At 46.7% G+C, this 15,087-nt stretch overlaps 1 protein-coding gene across 1 annotated transcript in view; it reads left to right on the top strand.

Moving 5' to 3' along the window:
• SLC7A6 (solute carrier family 7 member 6) overlaps positions 1 to 15,087 on the top strand; it is a 50,301-nt gene that overhangs the window by 21,096 nt on the left and 14,118 nt on the right. The window contains exons 4-11 of the mRNA XM_004371457.2: positions 5,939 to 6,064; positions 8,040 to 8,184; positions 8,842 to 8,965; positions 9,173 to 9,276; positions 10,416 to 10,512; positions 12,249 to 12,398; positions 12,512 to 12,695; positions 13,144 to 13,247. Coding sequence (XP_004371514.1) covers positions 5,939 to 6,064; positions 8,040 to 8,184; positions 8,842 to 8,965; positions 9,173 to 9,276; positions 10,416 to 10,512; positions 12,249 to 12,398; positions 12,512 to 12,695; positions 13,144 to 13,238 — 1,025 coding nt within the window. The 3' untranslated portion in view covers positions 13,239 to 13,247. The remainder of the gene's footprint in view (positions 1 to 5,938; positions 6,065 to 8,039; positions 8,185 to 8,841; positions 8,966 to 9,172; positions 9,277 to 10,415; positions 10,513 to 12,248; positions 12,399 to 12,511; positions 12,696 to 13,143; positions 13,248 to 15,087) is intronic.

Here is a 15,087-nt window from a genome sequence, read left to right as displayed (position 1 = left end):
ATTTCATTTTACTTGGATCCGTAGAAGTAGCAGTCAAGAAATCAAATGATGTATTGCATTGGGCGTATCTGCTACAAAAGACTCCTTTACAGTGTTCAAAAGCAAAGATGTCACTTTGAGGACTAAGGTGCTCCTGACCCAAGCCATGGTATTTTCAGTCGCCTCAGAGGCATGCAAAAGTTGGACAATGAGTAAGGAAGCCTGAAGAAGAATTGATGAATTTGAATTATGGTATTGGCAAAGAATATTGAATATACCATGGACTGCCAGAAGAGTGAACAAGTCTGTCTTAGAAGTACAGCCAGTAAATGAATAATTTCTTTTATAAGGGTCAGTACAAAGCTGGTTCCTATGAGGCGGGGGTTCAAGATTTCTCAACTGTGCAACTTTTCCAAATTGCTGTTCTATCATCTCTAACATCGACTACTCCTCCTCCCCTCAGTAATATTCCTTCCGTCTTTGGGTTCCTTAACTCATGGACTGTATCAAGGAAATGGCTCCTGCAGTTTTGGAGGCTGGCAAGTCTTAAATCCATGGGTCAGGCGTAGGCTTCTCCCAACCCATGTGGCTGCAGGGGCTGATGAACCCTCACCAGCAGGTCAGATGACAGGCTGCTGGGTCACAAGGCTGTGGAAGCTGGCAAATCAGGTCAGACGATAAGCTGCTGGCCCATGGGGCTGTGAAAGCCAGAGAATCCCAAAACTGGTAGGTCAGATGGCAGACCGCTGGCTCAAGTCTCAAGAACCAGAGATCAGAGGTTCACGAAACTGGATGTGGGATCCAGAGTGAGGGAAGGGGGAGGGAGAGAGAGAGAATGCAGGCCACATCCCAGGGAAGGGCGTAACTTGAGTAAGGGTGGGACTTGAGTCATGCCCTTCTGCCAGGCTGTAACTGAAGATACACTCCACACTAATCCTGCCTTATTAACATATAGAGGTTAGGATTTACAACACATAAAATGAAGATAATTAGGGTAATTACATCAGATCACAAAATGGAGGACAACCATACAACACTGGGACTCATGGCCTGGCCAAGTTGACACGTAACCCCAACCATCACAGTTCCATATACCTTATTTGCATAATCCCACTGAGTCATTGTGTGTGTGTCACGAAGACCATGGTTAGAAGGGCCATATTAAGTAATTCATTGCACCGCAGCCAGAATGCTCCTTTGAAGCGAGTATGGCAAGACCTTGTCTCATGTACTTCGGGCATTTTATCAGGAGGGACCAGTCCCTGGAGAAGGACATCATGCTTGGTAAAGTAGAGGGTCAGCGAAAAAGAGGAAGACCCTCAACGAGCTGGATTGACAGAGTGGCTGCAACAATTTTGAGGATATTGAAGGACCATGCAGCATTTTGTTCTTCTCTTGTATATAGGGTTGCTATGAGTTGGAATCAACTTGCCGGCACCTAACAACAGCAGCATATCCCTGGGGCCAGAACCTAGTTAGATGGTCATACCTACCTATAAGAGAGTCTAGGAAATGTCATCTTTATTTAGCCATGACTCCAGTGAAAGTTCCATTACTAAGGAAAAAGGGAAGAATAAATATTGGAAGATAACTAGCAGTCTGCCACAGAAAGACTTTGAGGATTTGTTTCTGCTTTAGGATTGGGGCTGGATCTGCTATTTCAAGTATTCCTTTCTTAGCAACAAGCCCCCAAAGAGCATTGAAGATTCCCACGCCCATTGGTGCAGGCTTGTCCAAGGAAAAGAGATCTGGAGAAAAGGGAAAGGCTGATGCTTTGTTGTAGTTGAATCTGCACACCTGGCCTCAAGGCCCAGTCCTGTTAGTCTTCTGTTAGTTGGGATAGAGCCAATGGTGAGCTAGGTGGGGCTAGAAATTCTAGGAGGTATGGAGGGCTGGGGATCAGATAGTGAAGCTTTGTTTCTTAATTAGAATCAGGAAAACAATCGGGGGCTTGGCTTCTGCTTGGTAGACAGTTCTTAGAACTCTGTGGCAGGGCTGAGACTAGGGTGAGGGAAGTGAGGCACCTGGGATGCAACATTTAAGGAGGAGGATCATGCAGTTGTCCCCTGAGAGCGAGTGCCTCCTTAAGTGTTGCACGTCACTTGCCTCACCCTAGTGCTGGCCTTGCTTTCTGGCTACAAACTGTTGTTAATTAAATATTTTTCTTTTTAATTGAAGAAGAAGCATATGCACATGGTAAGTCAAAGTATAAAAGGGTAAGTCAAAGTATAAAAGGGTAGACAGTGAACAAAGTCCTCCTGCCTCTCCAGACTGTTATTGTCTCTCCCCAGAGGCAACCACTATTGAACAGGCACTGCTGTATCCTTCCAGCTGGTCTTTTGGAAGGAGCTCTGCAGGGATTTCTATGAAACGCTGCCTTTATTCATTCATTTAGCACATATTCGTTGAATTCTCACTGTGTGCAATATTGACTTATGTGCAGAGAGGACCAAACCATGAGAGAAATTTGCTGCAGGATGGAGGGAAGGAGAAGGAGCAGAAGTGAGAAGGAATGCCTGCAGTGTAGGGGTGAGGAGCGTATCAGCTTCATTTCCCCATCTTGTAGCCACATCTTGGTCCTACAAACAAAAAGCATGGTGAACATAGCCAGGAAGTTGTTAGGCAGCCTCTTTTTGCGTGGATATGTTCATCTTGTTGCCTTTCTCTCTTTTTGTCCCTTTCTTTCAGTCTCCATGTCTCTGTCTCCCTGTCTTTTATCTCTGTCTCTGTTTGTCCCCTTCACACTGTCTCTTCTTCTTATCTTTGGCTCTTGTGTCTCCTCTGACTCTGTCTTCCTGTGTATTTCTGGGTCTTTCTGTCAATCTGTTTCTCACAGGCTGGACATACTCTCAATTCTGCTTCTTTTGGTAGTCCTGCTTCCTTCCTCTGCTTACTTGTGGTTTCTGTTCCCCTGTACCTTGGGCTTGTATGTGACTTTGACTTACTGTGGCTCCTGACTCTGTTGCCTGCTACTATTGGATCCAGTCTCTTGGTATCCTGATTCTATGTTCCTGGAGAGACAATCTAATAGGCTCAGCTTGGGTCCAGAGTCTACTACCACTGGCTCAGTCAGCTATAATAGGAGAGGGGAAGGGCTGTCAGGTACCTCAAAATATGCTTACTGTATTGCACAGGGGTCTGTGGATTACTGGTGGCTATTAACTAGGTAATCCCTACGTATCAAACTTTGATCAGCAGGGTAGGTCCCTGGGAAGACCTGACAGCAGCATGCATGCCTTTGGGCTTCTTCTCCCTTGACCATTGCTCCCCAGCCCTCACCTTGTGTGATTGACTAGAAAGCACCTGTCTCATTTGCCAGAGTAATGAGTGAAAGCATTTGAAGCACTAGAGGCTATTCAGCCACCAGTGTTTATTTCCATAGCCTGGCCCTGGGTGCTCCTCTCCATCTGGGTGGAGAAAGGTCCAACTTTTGACAATTGCTGTGCTCCAGGGTATTAGTAGTTGTGTGAAAGTCATCACCACTTTGATTCCAACCAGGGTTCATTGGTTCTGTTCTTTGGTTGGCAGTAGGAATTAAGAAAACAATATACTTTTGTTGCCTTCTGAGAATTTGTGATCTCCCTGGGGAGGCAGGAGCCACAACACTTGAGGGAGAGACCTACTTGAGACAGGTGTCTACAGGGACCATAGAGTTCAGGGGAGAGAGAGCTCAGTGAGAAGCCGACTGGTGTGTTTGGGGGAAGGTTTTACAATGGAGGTGGGGCTTAGCTAGACCTTGGAAGTGGGAGTTGGTGTTGGCTATGACAGGAGGAGGGGAGGACATTTCTTTCATGTGTGTATCTGGCACCACATAGGAAGAGAGTCTAGCTGAAGGAGAGCGTACAGAACGGGTAGGTGAGGGTGGTGTGGAGTATGGGCCCCCAGTTTTTTTTTTTAATTGTATTTTTGGTGAAAGTTTATACAGCAAATTAAGTTTCAATTTAATAATTCCTGTACATATTTGTTCAGTGTCATTGGTTACATTTTTCACAAAGTGTGAGCATTTTCATTATTTCCATCCTGGTTGTTCTGTTTCCATTAATCTAGCTTCCCTACCACCCCCCCCCAACCCCCACCATCTCATCTTTGCTTTAGGGTAAATATTTACTGTTTGGTCTCATGTAGATGATTATTTACAAGAAGCACAGTACTCATGGGTGATACTATTTATTTTATGAGCCAATCTATTATTTGGCTGCTAGGTGACCTCTGGGAGTAGGTTCAGTTCCAAATTTAAAGGGTATCTCAGGGCAGTAGTCTCAGGGGATCCACTAGTCTCTGCCAATCCAGTAAGTCTGACCTTTTGTAGGAATCTGAAGTTTGTTCTACATTTTTTTCTTCCATTCTATCCGAGACCATCTATTGTGTCCCTGGTCAGAATGGTTGTTAGTGGTAGCTGGGCACCATCTAGTTCTTCTGGTCTTGGGATAGATGAGGCCGTGATTCGTGTGAGCTATTAGTCCTGTAGACTAGTTTCTTCTTTGAGTCTTTAGTTTCTTTCTTTCTCTTTTGCTCCAGGTGAGTACAGACCAATAGTTGTATCTTAGATGGCTGCTAGGCCTCCAATTTTTTTGTAATAAAATTTGAGGTTCACATAAAAATTCTGTTTTGGGAAAGCTAGGGGCAGTGCTTAGAGGGGTCACTGTGTTCCCTCTAGCTGTGGAACTCCTTGCATACTGCTGTCATGCCCTTTCCATGGATCAGAGCAGTCCTTGTTTAGCAAGGGCAAGATGCTGGAACCCTCAACACAGGGCCCAGATATCTGTGAAGTATGTGAGGAGCTGGAGCTTAGAACCAACTTGCTGACACGAGCCTAGAGAACACGCAAGCTAGCTCACTTCTCATGGATCTCACCGAGAATTGGGAGGTTTGAATAGGAATGGGAGTGGGGGGAAGATTCAGTGGGGCCCAGGTGAGCTTGGGCGTGGTATTTATCCTCTCTAAGCCTCAGTTTTCTACCAGATGAGAATTAAAATAGATCTGTTTTGGGCAGAACAGAATTTCAAATTCTCATGGACTCCAGACTTTCTGGAGCCATGGGGGCTGGATCAACCCCTAAACTATTGTCCTGAGATAATCTTTAAAACTTAAACCAAAAATATTCCCTGAAATCTTCTTAAAACCAAATAATAGTTTAGCTTAACTAGTAAAAAAATGTCTGCCTTGAGCATTGTGCTCTTTTAAGAACAGTATACGGGATCAAAGTGACAACAGCAACTCAAAAGATTAGATGGGAACCTTAGCGGGCAGTGAGTTTATGTTAATGGGGAGAAACAACTCAGAAAAGGAGAGTGAGAATGGTTGCACAACTCCAAGAATGAACTCAGTGTCACTGAATTGTACATGTAGAAATGGTTGAAATGGTGTATGTTTTGCTGTGTATATTCTCAAGAACAACAACAACAAAAATCTCTATTTTAGGATTGTGAGAATTAAGTGAGGGAATGTATGTGAAAATGTCAGGCACTCAACAGGCCTTTTTTAACACTTACATGTAAAACATTGTCCCTCTAATTCCCAGGTGACCTGCTGATTGCATTCAAATCCACCTCATTTATTGATGAGCCTCCCTTGTGTCCACCCTCTAGCTTGGCTATGGAGAGGTCTTGTGCCTCTTGTTGTTTGGAACCTTGGGAGTCTCGGTGGGGAGGAATGGATAAAATCAACCATTCTTGGGCCTGGGGGGTGGTGGGGGAGAAGGGCAGATTTCCAAAATGGTTCTGGGTATCAGAATGTATTAATGTATGCTTTTGCATCTTGACTTGTCAACAGTGATGGGACACTCATGGGTACTCTCAGCTGGGGCAAGTGGGGGTATCCCCCCTTTGCCTGTTCTGGTTCTCACTGGTCCATTGGCCCCTTTGCCTTAGGCAGAAAGGGCAGAAATGATGCTCTCTGTAAAGCCTTTCAGCTCAAGCCTACTAGTGACCTTATGATCTCCCCCTGGTTTTTCTCCTAGGTCTGCTGACATTTGTGAACTGTGCCTATGTGAAGTGGGGCACACGTGTGCAGGATACATTCACTTACGCCAAGCTCCTGGCGCTCATTGCCATCATTATCATGGGCTTTGTTAAACTGTGCCAGGGTAAGAGGGGCCTGAGATTTTGCTTTTAAGGACCAGCTCCCTGCTGTGCCCTGCCAGGGCTAGTTGGGTTGGATGCTGGGGTGGCATCGGGGTGGGGAGTGTTAAATAAATGGGTAAATAAGAAAAAAAAAAAAAACTTGAATATTTCTAAGAGTTCCTCTGGATTCCCTGAGAAGGACATGGGAACTGTGTTAGTTTTGCTGCTCAGCACTTTCTACATGCATGCTAGAGTGTGTCAGTGATGCAAGAGATCTGTTCCTGGGCTTCTTGGGTCAGGCCAGCATGGCCAAGTGGACATGAGTCAGCCCCTCATTCAGGGCTGCTTTCGCTTTGTGGGGGCTGGGAGCATTGCAGAAAGCCAGCCAAGGGAGCACTTGAAGCTTGGGTCATAAAAGTAATCAGTAGGGATAGAGTGAGCCCTGACCTGGCCCTGTTTTTGGCCTGTGACTGCCAGGCAGGAAATAGGAAGACTTGGTTCTCCTTTAGAGGGATGGGGCTGTGTGTGGCAGGGAGGTGGGGTGGTTATTTGCAGCCTTTACTCTCCATCTGGACTTGTTCTTATTCAGCATTCCTTCCCAAAGCCAGCTCTCAGCAAAATATTAAAATATTGTGAGGTTGATACTGTCCTTCCTGCATGTTGGCTTTAGAACACTTTTCATTCCTGAATCAGAGCAGACTGGCAGTGAGGGTAGTAGACCTATCAAGATCGCCTGAGACCTTAGGGAAACCCTGAGGTGTCTTTAATCAAGACTATCTCAATCATCCCAGTTCTCTAGACTAGCAGCTTCCAAACTTGGCTGTGTTTACAATTATCTGGGGAGCTGAGACCCCTATCTCAGACTATTGAATCAAATCCTGGTTGGTTTGGAGTCTAAAAAGCTGTTTTTAGGAACAAGTCCAGCATCTTTGGGTCTGTGGCCTAAAGGATTAGTACAGCCAATCATCTGGACGTTTCTGGAGTCTCAGGAGCATCTTGGGATCAACTTGGATAGTTAAATAATACTCCCCCCAAGACCTGTACCTTTGGGAGCTGCTGCTGGGTATGATGGCTGACACCTCTGGGAGAAGGGGTGTCTATTTTCTCTCTTCTTACTGCACACCCAGCCCTTTTTGCCACATTGAGAGATGGGTCTAAGGTTTCTGCAGGGGGTGACAACAGACTTCCTTAGAAGGCTGAGTCTTTTTAAAAACCCCAGTATGTCCAGAAGGCTTCTGCCCTAGGTATCTGGGTGCTGTCTCCAGAGGCCTCCAAGGAGAATGACAGGTACCTGGACTTGGACTGCCTCTGGGAGCAGGGCCTTCTGTTGCCAGGGCCCCGGAGGGTGCGGGTGGCCCAGACCTAGCCCAGGTGCAGTGAGAGATAAGATAACCCCAGTCCCTGTACAGCCTGTGGTTTCCTGTCTAGGCAACCGTAGCCCAGCAAGTAGAGCAACCAAGTTCTCCATGAGCCTGAGAAACCCAAATTGTGCAGTGGTGTTGGCCAAGAGAGGAAGTCCCACAGGTTGTTAGTGAAAAATGACTCCTTTATGCGAACCAGGTTTTTCTAAAAAAAATGAAGAATCACTGCGGCCTGCTGGGTGGCCCATTGCCGGAATGGAAATTCTTTAGGGCTTTGGAAAAGATGTTGTCACATCAGAGAGCAGCCAGCAAATGCCTTTTTTTCCCCTGTCAGATTGTCTAGTTTTAGGAGAGGAATATGAACTTTTTTGAGGGGGTGAGTGGGGTGGTAAAGTGGAGGGAGCTGGTGGAGGTTGTTCCTTTGGTGTTAAATTATGTTTTTTTTTTCTTCCCCCTGCCCTCTTGTTTTTCCTTTCTGTTGTTGTTCCTCCCATCTTCCTCTCTTTCCCCCTTTTTCCCATCTTCCCTTCTCCTCTCTTCCTGCCCCATCCTTCTTCTTTTTCTTATATCCTTTGTCTCTCCTCCCCTCTTCTCCTCTACCTCCTCCTTCTCTCTGAACCTGACTTTGCCCCCACAGGACACTCTGAGCACTTTCAGCATGCCTTTGAGGGTTCCTCTTGGGATGTGGGAGATCTCTCTCTTGCCCTCTACTCTGCCCTCTTCTCTTACTCAGGTTGGGACACCCTTAATTTTGTAACAGAAGAAATCAAAAACCCAGAAAGGTAAAGGCGGAATCACACTCTCACTCCCCAACTTGGCTGGAACGCCTGCTGATGATGGGTACACTTGCCCTCTTCCCTTCCCTCTTCCCTCTCTTATCCCCTCTCCTCCTCCCCCTCCTCCAACTAGGACAGACTGGAGACTAGGATGGGAGCAAGTGAAGATGGGGATGCCCTTGGCTCCTCGCCCCCTCGTGTTCAGCTGGAGGAGCCCTGGGGTCCTTCCTAGAGGAGCGCTCCCTCGTGGTCAGCAGCAGACCAGCTGAGGCTGAGGTGTTAGGACCTTGCACTCTGGGGCTGAGGCTGCAGCCTGGGGAGCTAGAAGCTTATTCTGGCCAACCAGGTCCCACCCTTCCCGGGCTGCTAGTCCCTTGAGGACACTGCTCCTTCCTCAGTGGGACCCATTGTTTCCCCTGTGGGGAGGATCAAATGTTGTCAGGGATGATCTTCACAGAGAAGGGTGTTTCTCTCACTTGGTAGCAAGAGCCCAGGGATATGGGCTCCATATTCACCCTAGGCCACAGGGGGAAGAGGAGCCAGCTTTAAAGACACAGGGCCAGCAAACTGTTAAATGCCACAAAAATCCCAGTGGAGACTGGGTGAACTTTGGCTCCAAGGAGAGATTGGTTCTAGGCAGTCCTGTCTCACTTGTTTTGACAGAAATTTGCCCCTGGCCATTGGGATTTCTATGCCAATTGTGACGCTCATCTACACTCTGACCAATGTGGCCTATTACACAGTGCTGAGCATTCCAAATGTCCTTGAAAGTGATGCCGTGGCTGTGGTGAGTTTTTGGGGATCCGCATTTGCTTATTGTCTCATGATCCTGAGCTGCCAGAATGGCCTAATCTCTCTTTCTGCAGGGAGGGGCATGGGCCTAGGCCAGAGCATTGGCTGCTCAGCAGGGACTGTGTTTGTACTGGCAGCATAGATGTAGGAGGTTTATGAGACCCTGTCCTGGGTTAAGTGCCCCTTCTGTGCTCTGCCGTAGACGTTTGCTGACCAGACGTTTGGCATGTTCAGCTGGACCATTCCCATTGCTGTTGCCCTGTCCTGCTTTGGGGGCCTCAATGCATCTATTTTTGCTTCATCAAGGTACTGTGACCCTGCTTCATCTGCAATATTTAATTCTCTGGGGCTCTAGGTGAAGAGCCCCTCTTCTCTTTTCCTCTTCTCGTGGGCATACAGGGACTGTGTGTGTGTGTGTGTGTGCGCGTGTGTGCGTGCGTGTGTGTGTGCATGCGTGTGCCTGCGCGCTCCTGTGGGCTTTCCTTTGTGTTGGAATGAGTGTACTGGTAGCCCATGTTTCCATGTGGGATGAGAGCAGATTGGTGAAGGGTGAGGGGAAGGAAAGCAGTAGTGACCTTGGCAGGGTCTTTAAGCTCCTTGTGGATTTTGCTGCAGCACCCCAACCCGGATTCATTCAGACCTTTACTTCAAAGCCACAGCTGGCTCCCATTGTTTGTTCAGATTTCACAGCATGGCCTTATATGCAGGTTCTTCCCAACTCTCTCACACACTTTATCCTGGGACTACCAGCATTCTAGCACCCACCTTCAAAGAGGCCATGCCTTTCACACCTCCAAGCCTCTTACCTCTGCACATGCTGGTTCCCCACCCACCCGGTCACCTTCTGGCAAACTCTAACTCTTCTCCCCAGCTCAGATGTGGTCATCTCTTATAAAGCTTTTTGTACCCCAGCCCACCCCCAAGCCTGGGGAGTGCTGTATATTCCATGGTGCTGCTGATTACCCTGGGTGGTGATTCATTTCTACACTGGTCTGTTTCTCAGTCAGTAGAGTTCTTTAGGTACAGAGAGGAGGATGCCTGGGTTGTCTCTGACCCCTGCTTTGCTCTGGCCTCATATATTAGGGGCTCAGGGATGATATATGGGGGGCACAAACGGAAGTCTGGCTGCCCTTCTTTAACAAGCCCTTGTATTAGAGAAGTGAAATTGTCTGTAGGTATTCTGGGTTCCGTAAATGAAAGGGGTAGGGATGTCAGTGGTTAACGGTGGGGTGGAGCATTCATGGGTAATGGTGAGGTGTCTACAGTTGAGGAGATTGGACATCGGTGGGTAAAGGTGGGGCTGGGAATTCAGAGGATATGGGATGCTCCTGAGAGACTGCCCCCTGTTGTTTTGCAGGGAGGCTCTGAGCCTAGTTTGTCTGAGTGAGGAGTGTGGCTGCATGGCTGAGTAAAAGGATCCTGCTGCTCGTTTCTTGTCCTTCCAGGTTGTTCTTCGTGGGCTCTCGTGAGGGCCACCTCCCAGACCTTCTGTCCATGATCCACATTGAACGTTTCACACCCATCCCTGCTTTACTATTCAATGTAAGCTCTTCTGGGGAATATGGGTGTTGGACAGATCTGTACAGTGCTCCTGTTGGCTAATGAGAAGACTGTTGGGCAGGCCTATACCAGCTGCTTGAGATGCTTCTTGGGCCACTCAGTGTTTCTTTTTTTTCCTTAGAATTTTTTTTTTCTTCTAACAATAAAAGTAAAACAGTCTTATTAGAGAAGGCAAACACTACAAAAGAATATAAAGATGATCTTACAAGATTTATCTATCTTTCCTTTTATGTCAGTGGCTGCTTCTTCTCTTCCTTTTTAAAAAAAATCATGTTTAGAAAAGTCAGGCCAGTTGTAGACCAACTACCCTAGGGACCTCCTTTCATATCATAGAAGTCATAGATTTATATATTTATCATACTTTATTATGACAGTTTTCTGGTTAGGTGGCAGAAAAGTGTTGCAACAACAAAATCGGTTAAGTTCTGACTGTATCTAACAGATGGAAGGAGTCTTAAGGAAGGACTGCCTTTTTTGAATTTGTACAAAGATGTTGTATGGGCTAACAGGGACCCTGAGAAAGGCCTTACTCCAAGATTTGAGAAAAGCTCATTTTGTCTTCTAGTTCTTTTAGGGTTTTATTGTTTATGTTTAAATTTTGGATTCATGTGGAATTTATATTTTGGTGTATGGAGTGAGGTGAAGATTCACTTAATTTTTTCTCAAATGGCTAGCCGTTATAGCAGTATCATTTATTTAATAATCCATTTTTTCCTTTCAGTTCTTAACCTTTTATCATATAAAAATGATAATAAGTAATTTTTTAAGGTGCTTAATACGTGCCAGGTACTGTTGTATGCCCCTGAAATGTATTATCATCTCAATTAATCCTCACCATCAGTACCAAGCTTCTTTATTTTAGCTTTATCTGAAAACTAGAGGGACTAAGGACACTACCTCTTTAGTTCCCCCCTCCCCAGAATTTTTCTGGCATTCTCGCGTTTGTCTGTCTTGATGAACTTTGGTATCACTTTGTCAAAATGATAGAAAAATCCTCTCAATATTTTGATTGGGACAACACTGAATTTATAAATTTAGGGGAGATCTAACATCATGTCTTTAAGTTGGCTATCTTCTACCCCACTTGCTCCTCTCAGTACAGAGTCCTGTCTTCTCTTCCCAGAATGAGCTTTTTGTTTAAATCCTTTGTTGATAATCTGGAGTGAAAAGATAGGTGGGAGGCATTCTACATTCTTGAAGTTTAGCTAATATGACCTTGTAGGACTCTAGTCCCTCACCTGTCCTCTAGGAGTCTTTTTCCAGAGGGCCCATTCTATCACACCTCTCTCCTGAGGGTTATGGATCCATTTTGCTGTTCTGCATTTTTAAGGCCCTAGGACTGTGAAATGGTCTTATGGCAGTTCCCCACATTTGTATGCCAGGTGGTTGGCACCCACCTCTAAGAACCTCTCTAAGGCACAGTGTGATTCATGCGGAGGTTGAGGGGGGCCTCACTGTCTGAAATCAGAAGAGGAAAGGAGTCTGGCTTGATATTGAGTGCTTGCAATAAGAAGGGAGGCATTGAGTGTAGGAAGGGCCCCCAACATAAGAGGGAGAGATGCTATGTTGAAGGTTGATGCAGAGGGTAGATCTGTCTGATGCCAAGGGGCCACTGAAAATAACCTGAGATAATCTGGTGAAGCAAAATCCGCAGTCAGTAGACCTGGTGTTGACTGCTGGATGGTAATGGTGCCCACTTCCTCCCTGCCCTCCTACAGTGCACCATGGCACTCATCTACCTCACTGTGGAGGATGTTTTCCTTCTCATCAACTACTTCAGCTTCAGCTACTGGTTCTTCGTGGGTCTGTCTGTCGCTGGCCAGCTCTACCTTCGCTGGAAGGAGCCCGAGCGGCCTCGGCCTCTCAAGGTCAGCAGCTCTGAGCAGACTAGGAGGGGCGCATCCTTTCCTCAAGGTACCTTCTTGCCCATGCCCCATTCCCCCATCTCTCCTTATCTAATATCTTAACGTCTTCATTTCAGCTGAGCCTGTTTTTTCCCATCGTGTTCTGCTTATGCTCCATTTTTCTGGTGATTGTACCACTCTTCAGTGACACCATCAATTCCCTCATTGGCATTGGGATTGCCCTCTCTGGGGTCCCTGTCTACTTTTTGGGCGTTTACCTGCCAGAGTCCCGGAGGCCACTCTTTATTCGGAATGTCCTGGGTGAGCTTCTCTTTGCCCCATCCCTTATAGGCCATATGTATGTGTGTGTGTGTACGTTTTCACATTCGAGTGCAGAGGTGGTGTGGCAACTAGCAATTTCTCCCCATACTAGTGATTTGGGGAAGGCCATGAGACCTGACTGCCCCTCATGGCCTCTTCCCTTTTGATTTTGACATTGTCCCTTAGTTCTAACTTTAGAGTCCTATTTAGGGGTTAAAACACTAACTCCTGAAAGTGCACTCCACTTGGGAAGATGAGGCATCATGCATGAGACTCTGGGTGGGCACGGGATGCAGGATGGTGAGGCTTGTTGAAGGTGAGGGTAAAGCCTAGCACAGGGTACTTGAGGGAGCCACAGACGTATTTTAAGTCAGCCTTGTGGTGTTCAAATTAGGGCTGTGGCTACATGTGAGTTTGCTAAATCCTGTGCTTCTCTATCTTCATTTAGTGGCCATCACCAGAGTCACCCAAAAGCTTTGCTTTTGTGTCCTGACTGAGCTGGATGTAACTGAAGAGAGAAGGGTTGAGAGGAAAACTGACTAGAGACCAGAGGTGACTTTTCCTGAGGCTCAGATGGGTGGCCACCGGTGGGTCATCTGCTGAAGTCCCGGTGTCAAGACTGTGTGGGGCCTGTGGGGTAAAGGGAGTTATCTCCACACCAGAGCCTGGACTTCCTGAACTAAAGGATCCTCTTTGCCCACTTTACGTAAAGGGCTCAGGGCTGATGGCCTACCCAGGTGGCTTCCTCATTGGTAAGGAATGGGAGGAGACTCAGAGCCTGGGGCCACACTGGAGGTGGGGACTTGGTGGGAGGGTGGAGCATTGGTGAGCAGAGGTATAATAATCTTTCAGTTTTGTTCCTGGTTTGTAGGTGCAGCTCTTATGAGAACTTATTTGGGGAGTTGCGTTGAGGGGAAGAGGGAGTCTAGGTTAATAGCTGTGGCTGGTGATTTCTGAGTTTGATAGTCTCTATAAAAGGGCTGCTTTATGGAAAGTTTTCCTCTTACCAGGTCCAAGCACCTGACTTTAGAGGGCTGAAATGCTACCATTTCTTCCTCTGGCTCAAAGCCCTTCCCAGATAAAGAGCTATATTCCATTATTTATTGATATTATTTAATCCAGAACACCAATTCTAGCAAAGCATTGGTGTTCATTCACCTACAGGATGCAACAGTCTGATTGTACTTAAAAACCCAAAGCCGAGTCCCTCTGCCCTCAGAGGTGTGTGTGTGTGTGGTGGTGGGTCAGACTCTGGCCACAGATTTATGCTGTTTAGCAGCCTTCTGTTGAGTCTTACCTGCAAAAGTGAACTTTGAAGATTTTTTCCTCATGTACGTGTTACACTTTAGTATATAGACAAGTCACATGTTATAAGCACCTTGCTGAGGTCCGGCAAGGACAAATTCATGAGTCAGAAGTCTGATAATACTGCTATTTTGAAGGATAATCCTTTATTTTATTTGAGATCTTAGGTCTTTCAGTTGATAGTAGGTAAATCTTAGTGTTTCTGGTATGAACTCTAAGAGGATGGAAACTGTTCTGGAATTTGGGTGGATCACTTGAATCTTTCAACTGTCAGTGGCCTGGAGAACATCTCATGGACCCAAGCCACCAAATAGCTTGTTCCTTTCTGCAAGGATCAGTGTGAGGGACTGCTGTGCAGGCCCAAGCAAGCCCACCCTGGTGCTACAAGTTGTCATTTGCTTTTCCTGGAAACCTCAGAGCAGGCTGCACCCTTCTCCTCTTCTGTCCCTGGCACCAAGCTTTGTTTATACCCTGAGCCTCCTTGATGTGGGTCATTGGCATAGTACACTCCTCCCCTACTTGCTTCCCCACACCCCTGAGGTCTGATGAGGCTGCAGTCTCAGGAAGCTTGGATACTTGTGGGGACTTCTGTTTTCTCCCTGTGGAGATCAGCAAAGACTCGGGGAAAAAATCTGCTTCAACCTCAGTCTGGTTCTTCACCAAATTGTGAGTGGAAGCAACACATTCTGGTGCTCAGGCTGGGCTTCAGCACCCAGGTCAGGCCAGAGTAGCAGTTTGGCCTAATGGATCTTCCCTTGTTAGCACCATGACTGCAGTGGATCATACAACTGTTCTGAGATGCACCCAGACACTGTCATCTTGGGCCTAGAAGAACCTGCTAGCTTTGCAAGCCCCATTTCCTTAGGTTTTGGAATCGGTCAACAGGAAAGACAAGAATTATGAGGCAATCTCCTTTTCTGACCATGCTCCATCAAAATGGCCCCAGTCACAAAGGAGCAACCTTGGTGATATACTTGCTCAATAAAGACAGTTTAGGGGTGCATGACCACAACTGTCTTGGATTCAGGGCATGCATCTGTGAGAACATGGGGGGACATTCCTACTGTCACTGGAGATTTGGACAGCA

The sequence above is a fragment of the Trichechus manatus genome, unplaced genomic scaffold, assembly GCF_000243295.1.
Source record: "Trichechus manatus latirostris isolate Lorelei unplaced genomic scaffold, TriManLat1.0 scaffold00014, whole genome shotgun sequence".
Taxonomy (NCBI): Eukaryota; Metazoa; Chordata; class Mammalia; order Sirenia; family Trichechidae; genus Trichechus; species Trichechus manatus.
This window is presented reverse-complemented; position numbering and strand designations above follow the sequence as displayed.